This window comes from Trichomycterus rosablanca, chromosome 23 (assembly GCF_030014385.1).
Source record: "Trichomycterus rosablanca isolate fTriRos1 chromosome 23, fTriRos1.hap1, whole genome shotgun sequence".
In the NCBI taxonomy this organism is placed as follows: Eukaryota; Metazoa; Chordata; class Actinopteri; order Siluriformes; family Trichomycteridae; genus Trichomycterus; species Trichomycterus rosablanca.
In genome coordinates this window covers 17,334,557-17,357,935 of record NC_086010.1, presented here as the reverse complement: position 1 = coordinate 17,357,935, position 23,379 = coordinate 17,334,557, and the positions used below count along the sequence as shown (strand labels likewise).

General features: G+C 40.8%; 4 protein-coding genes across 5 annotated transcripts; 2 read left to right on the top strand and 2 right to left on the bottom strand.

The window, feature by feature from the left end:
- Positions 1 to 325: 325 nt before the first annotated feature.
- On the bottom strand, positions 326 to 3,280 carry gpr12 (G protein-coupled receptor 12). Its single transcript, XM_062985775.1, has 2 exons — positions 3,208 to 3,280; positions 326 to 1,411 (listed from the first exon to the last, which is right to left on the bottom strand). The coding sequence occupies exon 2, from the start codon at positions 1,397 to 1,399 to the stop codon at positions 374 to 376; it is 1,026 nt and encodes a 341-aa protein (XP_062841845.1). The 5' UTR covers positions 1,400 to 1,411; positions 3,208 to 3,280; the 3' UTR covers positions 326 to 373.
- A 1,007-nt stretch (positions 3,281 to 4,287) lies between these two features.
- On the bottom strand, positions 4,288 to 11,060 carry usp12a (ubiquitin specific peptidase 12a). The gene is made up of 9 exons (XM_062985735.1): positions 10,985 to 11,060; positions 9,954 to 10,034; positions 9,640 to 9,853; positions 9,106 to 9,338; positions 7,927 to 8,003; positions 7,718 to 7,801; positions 7,072 to 7,269; positions 6,900 to 6,978; positions 4,288 to 6,027 (listed from the first exon to the last, which is right to left on the bottom strand). The coding sequence occupies exons 1-9, from the start codon at positions 11,030 to 11,032 to the stop codon at positions 5,926 to 5,928; spliced, it is 1,116 nt and encodes a 371-aa protein (XP_062841805.1). The 5' UTR covers positions 11,033 to 11,060; the 3' UTR covers positions 4,288 to 5,925.
- A 1,127-nt stretch (positions 11,061 to 12,187) lies between these two features.
- On the top strand, positions 12,188 to 15,313 carry rpl21 (ribosomal protein L21). The gene is made up of 6 exons (XM_062985462.1): positions 12,188 to 12,264; positions 13,559 to 13,637; positions 13,725 to 13,786; positions 13,954 to 14,066; positions 14,335 to 14,485; positions 15,190 to 15,313. The coding sequence occupies exons 2-6, from the start codon at positions 13,571 to 13,573 to the stop codon at positions 15,277 to 15,279; spliced, it is 483 nt and encodes a 160-aa protein (XP_062841532.1). The 5' UTR covers positions 12,188 to 12,264; positions 13,559 to 13,570; the 3' UTR covers positions 15,280 to 15,313.
- Positions 15,314 to 20,035: 4,722 nt separating this feature from the next.
- On the top strand, positions 20,036 to 23,372 carry gtf3ab (general transcription factor IIIA, b). Of its 2 annotated transcripts, none has more exons than XM_062985645.1 (9): positions 20,036 to 20,215; positions 20,795 to 20,889; positions 21,099 to 21,195; positions 21,270 to 21,358; positions 21,427 to 21,500; positions 21,589 to 21,672; positions 21,997 to 22,229; positions 22,306 to 22,359; positions 22,833 to 23,372. In XM_062985645.1, the coding sequence occupies exons 1-9, from the start codon at positions 20,099 to 20,101 to the stop codon at positions 22,947 to 22,949; spliced, it is 960 nt and encodes a 319-aa protein (XP_062841715.1). In that variant the 5' UTR covers positions 20,036 to 20,098; the 3' UTR covers positions 22,950 to 23,372. The 2 variants fall into 2 exon arrangements, with proteins under 2 accessions (XP_062841715.1, XP_062841714.1); XM_062985644.1 differs by having other exon boundaries at positions 22,830 to 23,372.
- Positions 23,373 to 23,379: the final 7 nt, after the last annotated feature.

Genomic DNA, 23,379 nt, shown 5'->3' with positions numbered 1-23,379 from the left:
TCTGCCCTGTCCAGGATATATTCCCACAGCGCACCATTAATTAAGAATCCAATTAATTAATGATGACACTAATTACACTACTAGTAGGTAGTTATGTCTTTCTTAATCAATTAAATTACCTCACTATGTCTAGTCCCAAGGCCAGATGTGAAACTGTAAACATAAATGTATACAGATTTTAAACTTAAATTAAAAATTATTTCTGATGAACGATTCGGAATAGTGAATGCCCCAACATCTGCCCGTAGACTTCAAAGAATAGGTTCAATGTAGGAGAACATATTCAAATGACCACAGCAGGTCGGAATTGCTTATACGCTACAGATCCTTAAATTCCGCTCGATTCCTAAAGTCTCATCCGGCGGGGCGTGCGTCAGACGTCGCTCGGCGTCCTTGCCCGGTGCGCGACGCTGGCCGGGACGCACCCACAGCACACCATCCACAGCGCCTTCTGTATTTCCTGGTTGCGGAAGGCGTAGATGACGGGGTTAATGATGGAGTTGTAGGTGGCGGGCACCAGCGTGGCGTAGGTGTACAGCGGAGGGTAGGTGTAGTCTGCGATGAGCGAGTATACGGTGAAGGGCATCCAGCAGGCTGCGAATGTTCCCAGGATGATGGCGAGCGTGGACACGCCCTTGCGCGTGGTGACGTAGTGCGGCGTGGCAGCCAGGAAGTGGTGCTGCACGGCGATCTGGTGGGCGTGGCGCATGACGATCTTGCAGATTTGCACGTAGAGCTGCAGCATGAGCCCGAACAGCAGCAGGAAGGACACGGATAGAACGGCCACGTTGTTCTTGGTCAGGGGCCACACCACGCTGCAGGCGTCCTCCTGACCCAGGCAGTTGATGCCAGTGACGGGCAGGACACCCAAACACAGCGAGGCGCCCCAGAGCAGCACCAACATGGTGTAGGTAAAAGCGGCAGTGCGTTCCGAGTTATAAGTCAATGCATAATACAGCGACAAGTACCGATCGATGGTGATAGCCAGCAGGCTGAAAACCGACGCAGAGAAAGACGCCACCACCAAACCGACAGTGAGGAGCTGAGCGGAGTCCGAGCGCAGCAAGTAGGCGAAAGCGAAGTGCAGGACCAGGCCCACGCCGGCCAACAGGTCAGCCAGCGCCAGGCTGCCGATCAGCAGGAACATGGGCGCCCGCAGAGCCGTGTTCTGCCAGATCACCAGCACCACCAGGGCGTTCTCGCAGGCTATCAGCGTACCTGACGTGCACAGCACAATGTCCCACGGGTTCACCAGCAGCTCGGCGGTGGACTGTGGCGGCAGGGCGGGCGGCGGAGGGGGCGTTCCGACCGTGAGGTTTTCTGGGCTCCCCCCACCGCTGCTCACCCAGATAGGGTCAGGGGTCAGCCAGCTCGGTGTGACTGGCACCTGCTCACTCATTGTGGCCCCCGTCTGAAAGAAAATAAAGATCTTGCTAGTTGCTGAGTGAAACACGTAGCAGATTAGTACCTGCCTTTTAGGAGTATTATTTTACAAACACAATCAGTGTTTTTGACACTAAAAGAACATTTGCACTGGCATCACGCTGTACTGCGGCGACATGGTGGCACAGGGGGTAGCACTGGAGTTACTGTTTCTGTTTACAATGTCCGTGTAATTCTTGTGACTGGTTTACCAGTTTAAAGCTGTTAATGGGTCCATTAGCCTCGGCTGACTTGTTGCATTAATGAATGAACGGAGAACAGAAATGTGAGCAGCAGTGAACCGTGTGTTTCAGGCTTGAGATAATTATAGGCTGTATGAAACAAAATAGAGAAACTATGAACTTATTACTAATTATTAACTCCTAAATTATTATGATTAATATTATCATGATTATACTTTTTTGTTGTTGAATTAAAATGTTTTTGCTGTTTGCATGGAGCTTAGAAGGTTCAGTTTCTTGTTTACATAAAAACCTTTACAGCCAAAAGCAAGAGTTACATGAATGTCATTTATACACTGTCTGTTTTACCACCTTATCCCAGTCATTTGACATTTTGACATTTTCGGCATTTGGCAGATGCTTTTATCCAAAGCGACTTACAGTTCTGTGACAGTAAACTGTCTAAGGTCTGAGGGTTAAGGGCCTTGCTCAAGGGCCTGGCAGTGGTGGGGCTTGAACCAGTGACTTCTTGATTACAGGTCCAGTACCTTAAGCGCTGCCCAGTCTACAACTGCCCAGTCAGGGTTACAGTGGGTCTGATTTACTGTGTGAAAGGCAGGAAACACCCCAGACAGGTCACCAAACACATACACTCACACTTAGGGCAATTTTTAGTAGCTCCAGTTGCCCAGACTGCATGTTTTTTTTTGTGGGGAGGAAACCGGAGCCCCCGGAGGAAACCCAGGCAGACACAGAAAGAACATACAGATCTAACCCAGGCCCTATACTAGCTGCTTTTTGTGCCGCCCGTTATAGGAACACTAGCATCATATTTTTTTAATTATGTGGTTGGAGATAATTTAAGAAAATGTAGAAGTTTATAAATACTAAAACTGTTTAAAAATACAAAGTATTGATGTTTTAAATTGAATTAAAATGCCCCTTGTTATGCAAGTTGTCTTCTTTAATGCAGCTCTTAAGAATCAGAATCAGAATCTTTATTATTAGCCAAGTACCAGATGTACAAGGAATTTCTCTTGGTGCAGGTGTCAACATATATACATCTAATCAAATAATAGAAAAAGAAACACTATATATAAGTATAGAATAAATAATACTGTAAACAATACTATAGACAATACAACAGCGACTGTATTCAAGTTACTTGAATGATACAGTTGGCATGGTATTATGTTATATGCAATTTAAATATTGTTGTTTTTCTCTGCATTAATATGAATAAACTAATATTTCTATTATGAACTAATGCAGAACTACAGATGAAGGAATGCTCAGGCCTGATCTGGTGGTGTTGCTGAGGAGGCGGGTTGTATTTACTGCTCCTCCAGGCCGGCATCAATAACATTTCAGCTCATCTTAAAGCCCTGATAAACAATCAATAACAGCTACGACGTTTCCAATCCTCGTTAATATCAAATAAGGTAAAAATCACAACATTTTACGCACAAGCACTGACGCAACGCATCAATTACCGCGGCTGTACTCTAGTATGCGGTGTGCATGGATGAACATTACAAAGCCATACAAACATCCCCATCATCTTCCCTGTTAATCCCATCATCATCTCGTCCCTGTGATTTACCTTGATGATGGAGGTGGTGTTGGTCCACGGATCAGACGCTCCCGCTGCGACCTTGTTGCGTCTCCATGTCTGCGCGCTCCTGTGCTGCGTTACCCTGATGCTGCACCCAGCATCTTCACACAGAGGCAGGGAATGGAGACCAGGACGCTCCGGATCCCCCGCGCACAGGACACACACGGTATTAACGGTATTTTTTTATTTATTTTCCTGAACCCCAACATGCAACTAAATCCACACAGAAAGCGTCCAAAGGTCTCAGAGAGACGGAGGAGTGACGCGCGGTGCCCGGCTCGCCATGTGGCCAGGGTTGCCAGATCACAGCGCCAGTTTACATCATTAGAAATATTTAAAATGGTTGTTCCACCAAGAATACTATTTGAGCCTTAAAGTTGAGTGCTTTTGATATGTTTTTTTAATAGAAGAAAGCAAGCATACAATAGATCTGATGTTTGTAAATAAAGTAAAAAGAATAAATTAAACATAAACAGATTAGAGATGAGATGTAAATTAATAACAAAACAAAATTATTCTAATCCTTGCACATGAGCAAGTTATGGACTAAAATAACTCAATTAGAGCAACTAATACAAATGAATTCTGTCTGATCAATATAATAAAACATTTCTATCCTAATGCAAGTGGACTCCAGGATGACAGCTCCCAGATCTAGTCTTCCTAAAAACTGTTTAGTTTATGTTGGTCCAGGACTCTCAACTTTTTCGACAGGGTGACTTGTGTACCATTTTTTAAATTAGGATTTAATAAGTCCTCTGTATTTAAAATGTGTGCTTGAGCTGGCATGATTTATAGCCCAGGTGTGCACAACACCAACCTGGCAACCCTGCACCCAGCTACTCTGAGTTAGACTTCAATCTTTCATTCATTCATTTACATTTCAGCATTTAGCAGACACCTTTATCCAAAGCGACTTAAATTACAGTGACAGTATACAGTCTAAGCAATTGAAGTTTAAGGGCCTTGCTCAAGGGCCCATCAGCAGCAACCTGGCAGTAGTGGGGGTTGGACCAGCAACCCTCTGATTACTAGTCCGGTACCTTTTCTCTGTCAATAATGACTGGATTTGAGATTTTTTATAGTTTATTGTGGCTCAAAATCTGTTGGGTTCAAAATATACATACAGCAAGTGACAATTCTTAGCACAGTAATTCTCCGTTAGCGATTATGATTGACTTTCCGAAAATGGGGATTGTTTTTAGCTATTAAAAGTACATGGAACAGTGGTATATTTGCCAATGTCAAGGGGAAAACCAGCACTTTACATGGCTATGGGTTTTTATGTTGCACAGCAGCCTCTAAACCCACGACAATGTAAAGGCCAGGTCATATATACACTAAGCATTTAAAATCTTCTGAGTGTTGACTAATAGGACAACTGCCCCACAGGGTTGGTGTATCATGTAACTAGAATTAATACACTATGAGCGGTAAACATGCTAGAGCGCCAGTGATTGGCTCGTCTGAAGGGTGGATTGCCGGTGGGGATTTAACATAACTGCTGCAATTGTGACATCTGCTGCTTGATCGATGGCACTGCACAAAGACAGAGGATAATGGATATCAGTGCATGACTCTCCATGCGCTATATGGATCGCCATATGAACCCGTCTTGTGCAGGTGAAAAAGAAGCAATGCCCTCCGGTCAGAGTGGACGTCAGCAGCAGTAAAAGAGGTAAAATGTGATCAGGAAATTGGATAGGACTAAATTAGGAGGCTAAAATCTCCTAGTGTTTAGTTATGGGAATCAGAATCAGTGCGACCCTGAACTGGATGAAGCTTGAGGACTAAGAATCGTAGCATAAGTCTTAAATTACAATTTAACATAACTGCTGCAAATACGACCTCTGCTGGCTGATCGATGGTGCTGCACAGAGATAGGGGATAATGGAGATCAGTGCGTGACTTTCCATGCGCTATACGGATCTCCATATGAACCCGCATTGTGCAGGTGAAAAAGAAGCAATGACCTCGGTCAGAGTGAATGTGATCAGGATATTAAATATTATGAGATTAGTAGGCTTAAATCTCCTAGTGTTCAGTTGTGGGAAACAGAATCACTGCGACCCTGAACAGGATGAAGCTTGAGGACTAAGGATCGTAGCATAAGTCTTATTCTCGGTCTCGATCTATACACTTTATTTCTTTTTCTTTAAAACAGAAAATTATTTCACAACAGGCCGTCTCAAGCAAACCCTCACATGAACCTGCCAACACCTACAAAACTGTATCAAAAGTGCACCATAGTGTTATACATATTCTCATGGTTCAATCTTTTTCACCTATATCAGTAATATTATTATAATTTCATAATATTTATACAAATAACCACTATGTACAAGGTAGAAATACATATAACCCACAAACCCCTCCCCCTCGACACAGGACACGCCCTTTTTTATTTTCCCATGCGCAGGCCTCTGATCACTCAGGCTTGGAAAAGGTTGCAGCATGTGAGGACAGCAGATGCCCGACAGTTATTACATTTAACACAGTTCTGTTATGGGACATGGTTCAGCCAGTGTGGTGAAACATTCTCACAACATATACACAACCTTCAGACGACATTCAAACGCCCCTGTGAGCGCGTCACATACAGACCGCTGTGTCAGGACTCGCAGGGGAAGCAATGGTTAGCTGTCAGGGTCAGCGGTGTCTGGTCCAGCCTCAGGTGTCCACGAGGGAGCGCTGTGCAGAACTATGTCAGTCTCTGGACTGGTAGAACAGAATGTATCCGGATTCGGAGTTCTTGGAGATTTCCGAGGTAAGTCCGTAGAACTCTTCAATCGCCTGGGCGTCAATTTTCTGTGGAGAGACAAAAAAGTTCAATTATTATGTGGGTTGGATGATAAACATTTTGCATAACTAATAATTTACATATGCAATGACATACAGTATGTATACATATATATAAAAGTCAGTGGCAGCCTAATGAGTGGTAGCCAGGGCTTTGGGCTATCTACTGAAAGGTTGACAGTTCAAATCCCAGATCTGCCAGCCATGCAGCCACTGTTGGGTCCTTGTACTGTACACCTGTATATGTATATATGACAAATAATATATATACATATACTTCATATATGTATGAAGTATGGTAGCACACTACTGCTGAGATCTGGGGTCAAGGATTCAAATCTCAGCAGCACTATCAGCCAGTAAGGCAACTGGGGTGGCTGAGACAGCCTAGCTATCAGGAGGTGCACTAGTCAGAGGCTTTAAATGCCGGTCCCATGCCCCAATAGAAATAGGAGGATTGCACCAGGAAGGGTATCCACCGTATGTGGACCAGATCTATTGTGGAGACCCCTTAACATGGGAGCAGCCGAAAGAAAAAACATTAAAACATTGGTCGTTTTAAGCGGATGTCATGGCAGACCACAGCTGTTTCTATGCTGGATGCCCATTCTGGCGCAATCCAGGCTTTGTGACAGGCATTGAGAGCGCGCTGACAACTGCATCCCATTTAGTTCTTGCTGGTTCTCCACTATTGCATGACAACTGCGGTATGGGAAATTGAGGGCTAAACTCACCTGATGAGCTAGTCTTTCACAAATTCATTTCAGCAGACACTTAGTCGTAACCGAATCCCATTCTGAGCCATTACAGAAGCTGCCAAGGGAGTTCCGTCCATTTGCATATTGATTTGAATGAGGCGGAACACTAATTCCGGGGCTTACCTCTACAATGTCGTCGTCAAACAGCAGCCAGAAGTCATGACTCTTGACAATAGCGATGTAGTGTCCGCGATTGGGACCGCTGCCGACACAACCAAATAAAAATGAGTTTATTTTTGACATTTGCCTCAGAACTCACTCAGGATCACAGTGTCGTTTTGTTTTGCAAACGAACCTTCCACAATGCACCACCACGGCGACGAGGTCGTAAAGCCTCTCGGGATTGGTGGCGTCTCCGGACGTGTTGAAGAGGCGGAGCTCCAGAGGGAAGACCACGCGATAGCTTAGCTTAGTGTAACGCTGGAGCTGCTCCATGTACTTGAATCTCTTCAGGTGCAGAGCGAGGATCATGGGAAGCTTCTTCACTCTCATCCTGCAACATATTATGTCATATAGCTAACTCACGGCTGTGAAAATCACGTCTTTGCTGTGCTGTGACATTCGTGTAGCCTTCAAGTGCCTCACATTTACTGGTTAATCTGCACTGCAGTCCTAACAATCCTACGGCAATTTAGTTAGCAATCTCTTAGTCGAAATGTCCAAGATGTTGACGTCTAAAGCAGCTAAATACACGACTCGGGTAACTGAGTTAAAAAAACTCCCAACCAATTCTTTGGATGCAGAAAAGGATGTTTTAGGTTTACATTCAAATATTAAGGTAGCTGTGTTGTGTATTGTAGCTTCTATTTATTAATATGTATATCATAATAATACATTTTCGCTATTGATAAAATGCTGTCCACAGATCTGGACCTTCTCACTGTGAAGCCATGCATGCGCAGGGTCTGGGACACAGACATTCATTCCGGAGCCGTTCTCACCTTTTGTGCGCCTCCTGTTTACTCCTACATTCCTCACAGTAGTATTTGTATTCACTGCACAGGGTTTCTGTATTGCTGAACCCCCTGGAGAGAGAGAGAGAGAGAGAGAGAGAGAGAGAGAGAGAGAGAGAGAGAAAACATGTTTGTTTTACAGCATCGTCAGAGATACATGGTTAGCGTGTACGTGCATCTGAGATGCAAAGACAGACCTGAGGCAGTGTGTGATTGAAGTGTTCTGCTCAACATCGACGGATAGATCCAGGAAGTCCTCGTCCTTGCTGCTTATCTGCAAAGTAAAGGTCCAGAAACCCGAATGAGATTCATTTATTTATTAGGAGTTTAACGTCATATTTTACACACTGTGGTTACATTCATGACAGGACAGGAAGTTACTGCTTACACAAGATTCACCAGTTCAAGTCTTTAGTATCAAACACAGTCATGAACAATTTTGTATCTCCAGTTCACCTCACTTGCGTGTTTTTGGACTGTGGGAGAAAACCCGAGCTCACAGAGGAAACCCACACAGACACAGGGAGAACATGCAAACTCCACACAGAAAGAACCCGGACCGCCCCACCTGGGGATCGAACCCAGGACCTGCTTGCTGTGAGGTGACAGTGCTACCCACTAAGCCACCGTGCCGCCCAGGACAGTTTGTAAAATGCAGGAAACTTACAAATCTGTGATTTGGTCTTTCTGTTTAACCTTTATTAAAATGAATAAGGTACAAAGAAAAGATTTTTGTTTCATTAACCAAATCAATGTGTCTTGTAACTAAAACGAATATAGATTTGTGCCTGCAACACACCCAACACACAAAAAAGTTGGGACAGAGGCGTGTTTACTACTGTATTGCATGGCCTTTTTTATTAATACGATTTCTTAATAGTTTGTGAACTTAGGACACTAATAAATGCAGTTTTGCAAATCATTTTTTGCCCATTTCTGCTTGATAAGAGTCCGTTGTCTGTTTCTCCTCTTCATGATGCACCATACATATTTAATATGACACCAATCTGGACTGCAGGCAGGTCAATCATGCGCACGCACTCTATATCTATGAAGCCATGCTGTTCAGCACATACATACAGAGGTCTGGCTTAGTCATGATTTAATAACCACGGTCTTCAAAGGCAAAGATGTCGCCATGGTGACAATTCTAATATATGACTTGAAAGCTTTTTACAATATTATGCAGGGTAGGTGGTGAAAAAGTTTTCTCATATTTTGTGCCTTCTAGTTTTTTGTATTGTAGTTTACAAAATTTTTTTTTTTTTTTAATAATAAAAGCTCTTCACTGCATTTGAGTGCCGGTAACTACTGAGCAAAATAACAAAAGTGTATTTTTGAATGAATGCTTTACTCTAGACAGATGCCGGCCTTACCGTCTCGCAGGTGAGGCAGCGCGTCTCGTTGGTCAGCGTGCCCTGGAAGATCTCGTGGACCCACGTGGAGGACTGTGGGCTGCTGTTACTCTTTTGCGAATCTAGCGTGCCGTTGGCTAGTTTGCCGTTCTGCTTGTCCTGCTTCTTCTCCTCCTGCAGCAGGTCGGCGATAGTATTCAGCAGGTAGTTGAGGAACTCGTGAGCATCCTGCTGCATGTAGTTATCAAAGAGCTCTGCAGAGATCAACACGGGGGGGTTAATTTATTAAATTTATTAGGATTTTAACGTCATGACCGGACAGGTAGTTACTGGTTACACAAGATTCATCAGTTCAAGTTTTTAATATAAAACACAGTCATGGACAATTTTGTATCTCCAGTTCACCTCACTTGCACGTCTTTGTACTGTTGGAGGAAACTGGAGCTCCCGGAGGAAACCCACACAGACACTTGGCGAACATTTTAATATGAACAGGTAAATCTTTACACCTCTAATGCCCAGATTATTTCTCAACATCTTTGACCTGATTCTCACCGTTCTCTTTCCGTAGCCGCGTGATAAACTTCTTCGGAGGGATGACCCCCACCTTCCTCTTCTGGTTGGCAATGCTGTGGAACAGATCAGCCAGGCAGGTGAGCAGGTTCTCCTTGCGCCGCGGCTGACTCCTGTAGGCCAGGATCTTCTCCCGAAACGGCCTGCAGAAGTACAGAGCCTGGAGCACCGAGTTGCAGTAGCAGGTGTTTCCAAACTACAGGGTAATAAAAACACACACACACACACAGTCAGACTGAAATGACGAGCACCGCGGTAAAATATGGACGAGGAAAACTGGAAGTGTCTGTGCTTACGTTGACCAGTCCGAAGTAGTGCTCGTTGACAGGGAACTGCTCCGAGCCAATCTCTTTCTCCAAAGCGGAGGCATTGGCGCCCTAAGATGTGAGTGTAAAACATGTGATTGCAGACTGGTTATAGTTTGAGAAGACTATCTATCTATCTATCTATCTATCTATCTATCTATCTATCTATCTATCATGATAGTAAAACTGTATAGTTCTGATTAATGCCTATTTGGAAGCATCAGAACTTTTGATGGTTCTCCACTTATTTTTCTTTATTTAGCATGATGAATGTAGTGTGAGGACGACTTGATGGTCAAGCAAGAAGGTCCTGGGTTCGATCCCCAGGTGGCCCGGCTCGAGTCCTTTCTGTGTGGAGTTTGCATGTTCTCCCCGTGTTTGCGTGGGTTTCCTCCAGGAGCTCCGGTTTCCTCCCACAGTAAATTGGAAATACAAAATTGTCCATGACTGTGTTTGAGTGTAAAACATAACTTTAAAATCCTAATTAATAAATAAATGTTAATGTAGTGTGCGAATAAGCAGCAGTACTGGTGCAGTATTTCGTATGGTGCATATATACAGCGCATTATACAGGTTATAAGTCTTTGCATTAAAACACAGGGTCGGTTTCAGTAGTTATAAAGAAATATTGCAGAACTATGAAGCTAAAATGATTTTATTCAGCATCTGTAATACTGTTATGATCCACTGTCATTCACTTGTCATTGCCTGCTACGCAAATCTGCAGTACAAGAGAACTAAAAGCCGCAGTTTGTGTTTACCAGGTCAATCACAATCCCACGACTGTAAAATCACCCAATAAAGCGTTATAACACTCGTATGTTGTGTCTGATATCACTGAACTGTTGGTTATTAGGCCTGCGGAAGCATCCAGGAAAAAAACAGCTCGCAACTGCAAGCAAGTCACAACTGGAACCCAAAAACACACCAAATCTCACCGCCTACCGCACCAGCACCGCGATCCAGCACTGATTTACGCACATTTACTCTATTAACACAAGATTTACCCGAGATTCGCTTACCATGGTACAAAAAGAGGCAAATTTGGAAACTGTCATTAGGATTTCCATTCGGCCAGCGCCATCTTCCACCCAATCACCGCGCACAGGCGAAACCCTGTCCCCCGTCAGCACCGATTGCTCAGCCTGAACACGGGCTGTGTCCCAAATACGTAACCGCTATTCACAGAGTGCACTATATATTCTGCAAAACGTACCACGCCATAGTGCACTAAAATAGGGTACACGGAGCTGTTTTGGAGTTCATCCAAGATGGGCCTGCGTTGATCCCAGCCTGTGTCCGACACGGTGCCCTACACCCTATACCCTACAGTACAACGTAATAATGAGGGCATGTCGTTTGAACACCAACCCACTGCACTGCATTGTGGGATTTCATAAATGTATTATTATTATTATTATTATTATTATTATTATTATTATTAATGATAATAATAATAATAATGTTGTTACAGAATTGTTACATAATTATAGTGTTATTACAATATTATTTCATGTAATAATATTGTTTCCATATTTTTTATTTTATTTCTGTAATAGTGTTTGTATTATTTTTATTTTAATACAAATAAAAAGTAATCATAATTATAGAAAACAACAAAAAATCAGCAATACTGGGAATATATTAATAATAATCATGATTTTTTTTATTTTTATTACTATTACAAATGTACCTTTAATATTACCGCTAACTAACACAACTCCTACCATTTAAATAATAATAATAATAATAATAATATTTAATTTTTATTATCAATAAAAGTGTTTAAATTTGTAATATCTGTACTGTTATTTCGACAACTATTATTAACCTGAAATAGGTATTATAATAATCATTATATTTGCAATTTATTTTAGTTACAGCTACTAAGATAAATAATAATAATAATAATAATAATAATAACAAGAACAACAACAATAATGACAATAATAGTAATAATAATAATAACAACAACAACAACAACAACAACAACAACAACAACAACAACAACAATAATAATAATAATAATAATAATAATACAAGTTTATGAATAAATTGTGGCTTTGGCCCAGTCCTCACATTACTGTAATATACAGTTTATTAATTTGTTAAATGTATTTATTTTTGCTCTTTTATTACACGATACGGTTTATGTTATGAGATTTAGAAGCCAGTCGCTCAGTCGCAGTTGTAATTTTGGACAGGCGGTCAGTACAGACTCCTATATTTCACTAGAAGGCCGAGCTTCGGGTCTCCGTCATTCTCTTTCCGCCCGACCCGCCATCTTGCGAGCAACCCGGGGGTAAGATCTGCTCCCTAAATTGTTCACGAAAACAGAATTTTACTGAGATTTATCAGGGTGAAGCTGCCTGAAAATATTAAACACAGTTTAGTGTACAGAGTGGGGTGATAAGAGCTGGTAGTGATGCGGGTTTGGTTGAGATAAACAGTAAAATAAGCGTCGTGTAGCGGTTGGTGTTAGCGTGGTTGGACATGTGCTGCTGCTGCTGGATGTATTTAGTATGAAAATCAGAACCTCGCCGATTATAAAAGAGAATTAAAATAGAAACCAATTCTAAATTGTCTGACATTTTATTGTCCTTTATTTAAGGAACATTTAATGTGAAGTTTCCTCAGCTAAGCTAAACCGCTCAGTGTTAAGTCACATCAATGTGGCAAAATATCGCGATACCTGATGTTTGATTAATGTACGATACTTGTTGTTTAAGACCTTTTAATTACTTAATAGTTCAAAAACCAAGTGTAAAATGAGAATATGTACCTAAATAGATTCACAGTTGACAATAAGATGTAATATTGATGTTGTAATAAAAGTACTGACACTTTACGATACCAAATTGTCATGATAAAATGTTGGTTTTATTTTAAGGTATTTAAAGTTAAACGTTTTGACATGTGACATTACTGAGCATCCCATCAACAACAAACCTGCACCAGTATTGTACAGCTTCACCCCAATCAGATGCTCTTTTCTTAGACACCATCCAAACATTTATTCATCAAGGTGCCATATCATTGTCTGTGTCAATTTGTCTTAATAAATTACATACACCTTATTACCAAGAATTGGAGAAACCAGGCCACCTACTAGGATGTTTTTGGAAATTCATGCAGACCAGAGAACATTACAAACTCTGACAGTTGTTGGAGGTGAAGGTGGAACCCAGGGTTCATGCCAAACCACTTTCTTTCACTTTCTTTAACAGTCAGCATGCACCATTGTAGGTCTTAAATCAAATCACTTTGTCATGTCACATTAACACAGGTGTGTAAATCTTGGGTGCATACTCCCTCACAGTTGCAATACATTAAATACAAAAAAAAAAAGCATTAACTTACATAGACTTGCACCATTTATTCAATCTATACAGGTATTGTTTAGAGGTTGTTAATGTACAGGTGTACAAAAATTATAAATAGGAATGTGGAATATAAATGTATAATATTGGAGTAGTTATTAAAGTTCGAGATGTACAAGTGTTGTACAAGATATGAATTATACATAGTATGTGTGCAGGTGTGGTCTTTGTATGAATGGATCTAGTCTTTAAGATTGTTTTTTTGCTTCCCCGCAGTAATCAGGCACCATGACGAACACAAGAGGCAAGAGGAGGGGAACCAGGTATATGTTTGCCAGGCCCTTCCGTAAGCATGGTGAGTTACAGTAAACATTTCATTTAAGCCTGATTATTGATGATTTGGATGGAACAGTGTTGCTAATAAGTTGTCACCCTTCTGCAGGCCCAATCCCTCTCTCTATTTACATGCGCATCTACAAGAAGGGAGATATTGTTGATATCAAGGTAAGCAAGCAACTTCTGCCAAGACCTGTCATTAAAATAACTTGCTTCATATGAATTTCGCTCCTAGAAATTGGCAGATCATTAAACATAATATTCTGGAGCTCTGGTTGTAGGTTTACAGGTACTTGAGGTGTTGTGACTAATCTGCTGTCGTGTGCATCTAACAGGGCACAGGTACCGTTCAGAAGGGCATGCCTCATAAGTGCTACCATGGCAAGACAGGACGTATTTACAACGTCACACAGCACGCTGTCGGCATCATTGTCAACAAGCAGGTCAAGTAAGTAACTACAGTTTAGCGCATGACATCAACTGTATATACATTTAATGTGCTCTTTACTTCACACACCCCATCTTCACTTTGCCATAAGGGCCTTCCCTTTGTCCTGTGTGGTCATTCATGTGGGGGAGAGCAGTCACCCTTATGCACCCTGGACAGACTGCTCCGTGTCTACACCAGATTGTCAATAAGGACACATTTATTTTAATACAGGCCTGAGGCACTTTAAACAAAGTTCACTTCCACTAATATGCCGTTTTGTTTGCAGGGGTAAGATCCTGGCCAAGAGAATCAACGTGCGTATTGAGCATGTGAAGCACTCGAAGAGCAGAGACAGCTTCCTGCAGCGTGTCAAGGACAACGAGAAGATGAAGCTGGAAGCCAAGCAGAAGAACACCTGGGTGGAGCTGAAGCGCCAGGTAAGGCACTTTAGCAATAATGCACAAGTTACAAGAGCTACTTACTTGTGTATGTAGCACATCCACATTTTTACTGTCCCATTTAGTCATGTGGATGGTTGCTTTTTAATCTGGTTTTACACTCCCACCAGTACTGTATCAATATTGTAATAAAATAATTATTATTAGTGTGATAACCTTTATAATTGTTTACTATATGTAAATAAATCATAAAATTAAAAACCAAGTTATATTTACACTGATTATTAAAATTTACTTTATATGTATGGCACATGTTCAACATGTTAAATGAAGTTTCTGTGTTCGTGTCTCAATTGTTGGCTTAAATTGAGTACCTCAATGTGCATATACAATGACTTGTCCGAAGGGTGGGTTTGCCAGGGTGGGTTTAACATAACTGCCTTGATTATGACCACTGCTGGCTGATTGGCGCTGCACAGAGACAGAGGATGGAGCTCGGTGGATGACTCGGTGCACAATACAGATCTCCATATGAACCCACCTCATCAGCAGTCGCCTACCGCACACGTGTTACAGGGTGTGTGTTAGTCATGACCCTCCTCTGTTTGGAGTGGAGGTCTGCAGCAGTAGAGGAAGCGAAATGTGCTCGTGTAATTAGATACAACTAGGTTGGGAGGAAATTTTGTAGAAAAGTGTACATTCGACATGTTTTTAATGTTTCGTTTCTCTTTATTTTTTTGTAGCCTGCTGCCCCTCGCCCAGCCCACTTTGTCAGCACCAAGAACAATGAGCCCCAGCTGCTGGAGCCCATCCCATACGAGTTCATGGCATAAATCTGCTGACCAAATAAAACTGTTTATACACGTTTGTCGTCTGATCACTTTCTTGAGTTTGAAATGTCACATAATCAAGTGTTACAGTTGTGATTATGTACTCAGAGCTTGGCAAAATGTTACGATACTAAAGGTACCAGTGGTGCTCATCACTATAGTTTACCTACAAAGTGCAATGACAATTAATTATTTATATATTACGTTGAGTACAAATAGGAAGGTAATGTTAAATGTTTTTATATGGAATGGTACTGACCATTGCTACAATAATCTCACAACAGCATTATGTAATTGTCTGTGACTAATACAATATTTTATTCACTGATCATCATATTTTTAAAAAAATTGCCTTTTTCATCTTTGGTCATTTGTTAGCAAACAATATAAACCAGTTGTGTTTTACTGGTTAAAGTTACATCACAATTGCGGTTTGTTTAGTGAGCAGGAAAATCTGGTAGACACATTTATATACACAAATAGATTATATTTGTGCAATTAACTCTGCAACTAGGTAATAAACACTCCAATATTTGATGAAGTTGATGACAGGAGACACTAGGTGGCAGTGCTGGCTAATCATAAGGTTGTTTAGCTACCTTGCAAATGGGGTTGAGTATAATGTCAGAAGGTTGCACTAAAGATCCACTTACGGGCAAAATTGTTTCGAGCTTGTTGGACATCCCATTAAAACTAATACAGTAGTATTAAAATAGAGTGGCTGATGTATAAAGCTTACTTCGTGCACAAGGGTACATGCTGAAATAGGAAATGTCCTTCCCTAAACTGTTGCTGCAAGCTTGGACGCATTAATTAATTATATAATTTGTTTATTATGCTAGTTAGTGACTAATGTGGCTGTAATGCATGGAATCAATAGTTAAAATGAATGTTCCAATACTTTTTTTCCATATAGTGTATTTAAACCACTATTTTAAAACTAAATGTTTGTTTAGATGATTTTCTATAGTAAATGTACGTGAGTCTACTGGTACTGTGTTTCAACTGTTAGATTTGGCATCTCAGCCTCTTCCATGACAAATCCGACCTGGTTATCACTTAATATAATTCATCGAGTCCTGGCACATTAGGTCCTTGTTGACAAATGGTTCAAACAAAAGCAAAAATGACAATAATTTAATATGTAATGTTAAAAAACTATGTTAAGAACAGACCTCCAATGCAATGATGAGGTGATTCTCTAGCCTGTGTGTGTGTGCGCACAGTATACATGGCCAGGCTCTCTGTATGTTGACGTTCTCTGTGTAAGCAGAGCGCTAGAATGGTTGAATGGATATCTGACAAATTTGTTATCTCATCTCAGCCGGGTACTTTACCCAATATTTACTTCAATTAGGCACAGTTTCCTGAGATAGGCCTAACACGTGTGCGCGCTTGTGTGTGAGAAATAGCCAGTCCCAAACCAGTAGCACTATTCCAGTCATAATAATCATGACTAAAATGTTCATTTAATCGAATTGACCTAAATTAATAGCTATAAATCTATTCTATTTCTTTCCCACATTGTATTCGACCACAGTGTGAGTGCGACTCCAGCAGTGATAAGATGCAGGGTCAGTATGTGGTGTGAGAGCATATGAGAATGGACAGATAACCTCCGTGCATGCCGTGCTATCCGTTGTCCCCAGAGGGAGAAGATAATGCCAGCCATGTTATCACGGTAGTGTTGGTACATCCACATATTTGAGCGTTTGAATGCAGGTGACCTGGACCTGCGGAGTCAAAGCAATTCATCACTGTGTGACATGTTGGCTTGTTAATGATAAGTGAATTCCTAAACGTGTGGAAGATTCAGCTTGTTGGTACCAAACACCTGCAGTTGGAACTGTGATAGCGGTGCCATTGACAGGATTCTGGAGCTACTCTGGTTTTTAAAACTAGCTTACGACTACAAGGATTCACTTCCACTTATCCACAAGAAAGTTAGTAGGGTCAGGCTGGTTCTTAGTGGGTGTTCCGATTATCATGTGTTGACTGGGGATATAGTCAGAACTTTCCTTTGTGGAGCTTGCTTTGTTACCTCCAGAGGTAGTTTGGAACTAGGTTGTGAGACATTTCTGCAACTTTTCGGTTTCCTGGCAAATCTGTTGTTACATTTAGAGGTATTTACTTCACAATAACCAAATAAAACACGTACAGTTAAGTGGGGCAGCTCAAGCAAGTGCCAGCAGGTCCAGAGCCAATCCTAGAAGCACTAAATGCACTAGAATTCCTTGGACAGGTCACCAAACAATTGCAGGACATTGCACACCATGTTAGTTCATCTGGATAGATTATATCCATAATCATAGCACATAGATTGAGACACCAGACCTGGTTCTTTTACAGAGGTGCCAGAGTATCCGAGAGGCGCTGACTCACAGCAGTTACTGATTGAATAAAGCAAAAGTAAATAGACTCAGGGGGAGAGGAAAGGCAAAAGGGGATAGTTGTGTTGGGTGGCGGTGGTAGGGAGGACTGGATGAATGCAGTCATATAGTACGAGCTCCTTAATCATGCTCGCTTGACACCCACAGATTGAGGCCGTTGAGCAGTGCGGCAGCCGTATCGACCTCGTGTTACATATTAACCACTGGGACCGGCAAACACGGAAGATTAGGTGATAAAAAGACCAGCCATGGTGCCGTCTTCCCCCAACAAACATGTCCCACTAGCTTTCTCTGTACTACTGGTACACTGAGTCTATGTCCGTATGTTTCTGTACTTTTGGCCGGAAACCAGTTTTGTATGGTTGTGTGTTGCTGTTTATCAGTGCACACCATGCTCAGTCAGATACAGAGACAGTTTTATTGATTTTCCACACAATAGGGTTGCAGGAGCGGATGGGGAGGAGGACGTGGAGGAGGAAGGACATGGATTAGATAGCAGGAAGGTTTTCTTGGCTGAGGTCAGATTAATATGCCGTCAGAGGTGGCACCATAAATTGTCAGTTCATCCGATCAATGATGTCACTTCTGCCAAAAGCTGCAGTAACTTTTGAAGATTTAGGAACATGAAGGCCTCTGTAACAATAAGAAACGTTTATAACACTGGCTGTGTTGTGCATTGCTTGCTAGTGCTGTTTAAAAGGTTGTTAAGGGCAAGTCCATATTTTGATAGCTAATGCCTGTAGTTGTAGCGTAAAAAGTATGAAGTATACATGATGGCACATAATGCATCATCATTAAAAATCATTTAGATTTCCCCTCTGCTGATAGTGGAGTTGTTAAAATACACATGGATGTTTTAGGGCATGGAACTCAGCTTTATCATGTTGCAACGGAAGTTGCTGTAAATCAGACATATCAGTAAGTTGTACCAGTCATCTGTGTTATGGAATGGTCGTTATAAATTCTGTGCATGTGGGTGTTAAGAGTGTTTATTATTAGTTGAATAAGACTGGCACTCCTTCAGACACAGACAGGCCCAACCCATAAGCCAGTTTTGACAGATTAATACACTCATCAATCACTGTCAGACAATCCCAAAGACCTTCATCCCCAATCACATGTTCTACAGATCAATGCCAGCATACTGTGCTAACGCGTCAGACAGTCTGACTCTACTGTGGAGCCTAATATGTGATCTTTATTAGTCCAGGTCCAGCTAATAATTTAGTCCAGTCCATCCATCGCTCTGTTTACCTCATGCATGACAGCCATGCTGGCCAAGGAGAACTGCAGACTAGCACAAACCTTCTCTGACACATCTAAAGCCACTGTTCTGTTATTTTTCTAATAGCAGATTATAAAAGGTTGTGATATACTGCAGCATGGAAAAAATTATTTGTTTCTTTGGGAATCCATGTCACTTAGCACCTACAAAACAACAAAATAAGCACTTAAATAAGTAGCTACTAGTTGTGCGGGTGTGTAAATGAGCAAATAAGAGTCTAATCTGCTGTATACACCTAGGTTCCAGGTTTGGCTTGGGACCAGTGTGACCCTGACCAGGATGATGAGTTTATTGTCCATGTCTTGACTATTTGCCAACAATGGATAATTGTTATTAGGTTTTGGTGTAAAATTTGGAGTACTTTGAAGTTATTCATAGGGCAAAAGGTAAAATACAACATATGTTTAATTTTAGTTGAATACTTGTTTTACTCTACTATGACTTATTGTAAGGGAAAATAAGTGAAGAATACTAAGTTATAATTTCTACACATGATAAACTATTGGAGCAATACTGTATAGTTCGTAGTATGGTATAATGGCGCAGCATAGCTGTGTTCCAAATGACATCTTACGCACTATCCCCTACAAACTAAAACTTGTACCTCGAGCGCCCTACAGCCTCAAAACTAAAAACGTTCCTAAAAAATGTTCTACTTCGGTACAATGTGATTTTTAATTTCAGCACTTAGATTTCTAATTCTAACTACGAGATGGTTAAAAATCCCTACTTAGTGCACTACATAGTAAAAATAGATGTGATTTTGAACAAGTGCAAGTGATGCCCAATCAGTCACGTGACTTTCACAGGCAGGTACATGCTAATTAGGAGCGAACCATTATGCGTTCTCCTAACATCCTAATTACATAGATACCAGATAATTCCAACTTCTTTTCAAAATTCTTTTATATAATGACTGACTAACAATTAGTGTTTTTATCTCCACATGACACCCAGTCGTTTCACAGCTTTCTTGTCTTTCAAGTAAATGTATTCTTTCTTAATGTGAAGATACTCAAAGTGGTACATTCCACTGTGTATAAATACGGAGTACAACCTGTCAGATTGTCGTTAGGCAAAAATCTAGTTGCCACTGACCAGAGATCGTAAAACAACTAAATAAAACGTAAATCTAGCTTTATAAAACATGGGAGAATGCTTAAAAGATCCGAGCAAGACTTTAGTTTGCTCCTTTCTCAACTGTAAAGCTTCCTTTTCCAAATCATGGAAACTGGAAGCTCATTACTGCAAACACACAGGTTTGGTAAGAAGCATTTTAGATTAACAGCAAAGTTATAAACACACAGATGTTAAGTGTGTGTTGAAGTTAAAATGTATTTGTTAATTGTTGACTTTTTTTTTATTTGTTGGTCTCTGATTAGTTGGACTTTTTCTGCATTTTTATTATGTTTTAGTTACAAACCTTTGCAAAATTGCATGTTTTAAAAAAAATATTTTATTAATATTATCTTATATATATATATATATATATATATATATATATATAGTAGCAATATTAATATTTTATAAATACTGTCTTTCTTATACATATATATATATATATATAGTACCATTTGTATTTTTCGTATTGCTTATCCTATTGTGTAATGAAAAGTGTTATTGAGCTTATTTGGGAGCAGAGAGAGGGTGTGATGCTTCAATATAATCATATATAAATGCATATTTAAATAGACATTAGAAAATAATTACATTTAACCACTAAGGTCAAGAAATAACATGTGCATGATTTATTAAAGGCAGAATATAGTTTTTGGGGGGCTTTTAACTATGTCAATGCCTTTTTATTTTTCTTTGCATAAAACAATTATGACACTTTTATTAGAAACCGTTTGCATGTGACAACTGTGATAAGAGCTTCTGTACCCGGTACCAGCTTACGAGGCACAATCTGAGCCACACTGGAGAGAAGCCTTACCTGTGAGTCCTTCTAATTAATATTTCTATTTATATTTCCTTTAAGAATGGTTTGAAACAGTTTGCATCCCAGTAGTGTTATTCACTAATGAACAATTTAATTGTTGATCCATTTACACTAAAGAAATCACTAGTTTTGTGTCAATACAGATTATGTTGATGCTGTTGAACTGTTGTGCTGATCTGTTTTATTTGTTTGCTAATCTGTGTAGCTGCTCGACGGAAGGCTGTCCTGAGAGCTTTTCCAGTAGTGCTGGTTTGAAGAACCACATCGCTCGCGTACACCAGCACAAGGAAATACACTATGTGGTGAGTGTAGCAAACGCATGCAACAGAACCGTTTATATCCCCCTACTGTGTATTCACTCGTTTTGTATTGTCAGTGTAATTATGAAGGTTGTGGGAAGGAGTTTCATAAGAATAAACAGCTGAAGGCTCACACATGTGAGCACACAAACCAGTTACCATTCGAGTGAGTACAATCAGATTTCAGTTTCTTTTTCCCCCTCCTTGACTTGGATTAATAGCATGCTGTTATAGGTGTCTGTATGAGGGCTGTGGGAAGAAATTTGCTGCCTCCAAAGCCTTGAAGAAACACGAGAAAGTGCACGATGGTAATTTCTTGCAGTCCTTGATTAACGTCTGGGCTTTTGTGTATGTACATGGCTGTATTTCTCGCTGTGCTAACATTGTATTTTGTAGGTTATCCGTGTGCTGAGGAGGGCTGTAATTTCCAAGGTAAAACATGGACAGAGTATCAGGCTCACAGGAAAGCAAAGCACAGAGGTAAGATGCTGTGATATGGTGGTGAACTAGCACTATTCCTAGAGCATACTTATTTGTTGTGTACTTCTCTTGAATGAACTGGCTTCTTGTAATTAGATTTATGGCTTATGTCTGATAGTGAAATGGTAGCATGGAAATTTTCTGTAAAGAGCAAAGTGATGTGTTCGAATGATTGCAGTAAGGTAAGCAGTCCCCTGAGCACATGGAATTCTCAAGGGATGTTAAATTTCCACCTATAAATAAAATCTCCCATTTATTCAGTTGCCTGTTCATGGTCCATCTAAAAACCAGTCATACTAACCAAAATCTAATCTTGCTTGTCAGAGATACTGCAGTGCGACAGCTGTACCAAGACTTTCCATGAAGCCTGGTTTCTGAAGAAGCACCAGCTGAAGGTCCACTTGGGTGTACGCCATGTGTTTAAGTGCACCAGGGCGGGGTGTGAAAAAACCTACACCACCCACTTCGGTCTGCAGAACCACATTCTGTCCTTCCACGAGGGCAAACGCACGTTCATCTGTGCTCATGCTGGATGTGGTAAAGCCTTCGCCATGGAGGTGAGGAAAAATGTTTGGGTTTTAATGAACTGATTGCTTGAAGTTGATGCTTTAACCCATTATTTTGCAATCGTAGGAGAGCTTGAAGCGACACGCTGTCGTGCATGACCCTCAGAAGAAAAAACTGCTGGTAAGAAACAATAATTAAGAATTACTTTCTTGATCTGCTTGATCTGTCAGCATGGCTTTTGGCAAAACTAGGTATTCCAATGTGAAGTGGTTGAGTGAGAAGCATGAAGGAAATGCCATCAGAAAGCACATTCTGTTGCAGCTGTTAGTAGATGAATGACCACCTCCTTTCCTGGAGAATCCATGTACTCTGTTTGATCAACCATTATTGATACACCAAAGCCTGTAAGCAACTTCTTTCTGATACCATCCATTCAAACTTCCAGCTGCCAATATTTTCCTTTACAAAATTTGAGACCAAATAAAGTTCACCTACAGAGTCTTCAAGCGTTAAATCTGACTTGGGTGTCCTCAGACTCTTGATGCAAGAAAATTGGTCTGTCCATTGTCTTGTTTTCCCTCAGATTTCATGGCTTTACAGTTTACACTCTGCTTCTCTTGTATTTAAATTCTATTTCTCTTTGTCTGCAGAAGACATCCAAACTGGGACAGAAGAAGCGTAAATCAAAGGCGAAACCGAGTGCCTCTGAACTCTCTGCACACCTGGAAAATATCTCTTTAAACCAGGCCAAAAACCCCAAACCAAAGTAAATATTTCAAGAAGACCCCTGCTTATTTTTCTTAAAATGTCAGCCCTCGTTATACCTTACTTTCAAGTATTACGTTTGTCACCACATGGTTAATAAACTCACTTCCCTGCAGTGATGGTTTTGTGTTCGATTAAATAAGTCGTATGCTGGAGATGTCACATGACCTCTGATTAATAAAGCTGATGACTAGCATAAGAGGTTCTAGTTTCTGAGTTGGGTATAGGACTAAGGATCCAATTTTGTTGTTCAGTTGTTGTAAATAGCAGAATGCAGGGTTCAAGCTGGAAAACCTCTTCATTTCATGATGTAACTGTAAATAAACGTCAGTGATTTGATGTGTTATCAGTGGGTGAGGTTACTTAAAGTTAATGGGAAAACCGATTATGCAAATGTGTCTTCAAATGCCGTAATTCCTGTGTTGTACAAGGGCG

What these genes read in the sequence shown, in the direction of transcription:
- usp12a (XM_062985735.1), bottom strand. Translation starts at nt 11,032, where the DNA reads ATGGAAATCCTAATGACAGTTTCCAAATTTGCCTCTTTTTGTACCATG. An exon ending in TTGCCTCTTTTTGTACCATG is followed by an intron (nt 10,035 to 10,984) that starts GTAAGCGAATCT and finishes CTCACATCTTAG; the next exon opens with GGCGCCAATGCCTCCGCTTT. An exon ending in GCTGCCTCACCTGCGAGACG is followed by an intron (nt 8,004 to 9,105) that starts GTAAGGCCGGCA and finishes TTTACTTTGCAG; the next exon opens with ATAAGCAGCAAGGACGAGGA.
- rpl21 (XM_062985462.1), top strand. Translation starts at nt 13,571, where the DNA reads ATGACGAACACAAGAGGCAAGAGGAGGGGAACCAGGTATATGTTTGCC. An exon ending in CAGGCCCTTCCGTAAGCATG is followed by an intron (nt 13,638 to 13,724) that starts GTGAGTTACAGT and finishes ACCCTTCTGCAG; the next exon opens with GCCCAATCCCTCTCTCTATT. An exon ending in GGGTGGAGCTGAAGCGCCAG is followed by an intron (nt 14,486 to 15,189) that starts GTAAGGCACTTT and finishes ATTTTTTTGTAG; the next exon opens with CCTGCTGCCCCTCGCCCAGC.
- gpr12 (XM_062985775.1), bottom strand. Translation starts at nt 1,399, where the DNA reads ATGAGTGAGCAGGTGCCAGTCACACCGAGCTGGCTGACCCCTGACCCT.
- gtf3ab (XM_062985644.1), top strand. Translation starts at nt 20,099, where the DNA reads ATGGGAGAATGCTTAAAAGATCCGAGCAAGACTTTAGTTTGCTCCTTT. An exon ending in ACTGCAAACACACAGGTTTG is followed by an intron (nt 20,216 to 20,794) that starts GTAAGAAGCATT and finishes CACTTTTATTAG; the next exon opens with AAACCGTTTGCATGTGACAA. An exon ending in ACACGAGAAAGTGCACGATG is followed by an intron (nt 21,501 to 21,588) that starts GTAATTTCTTGC and finishes TGTATTTTGTAG; the next exon opens with GTTATCCGTGTGCTGAGGAG.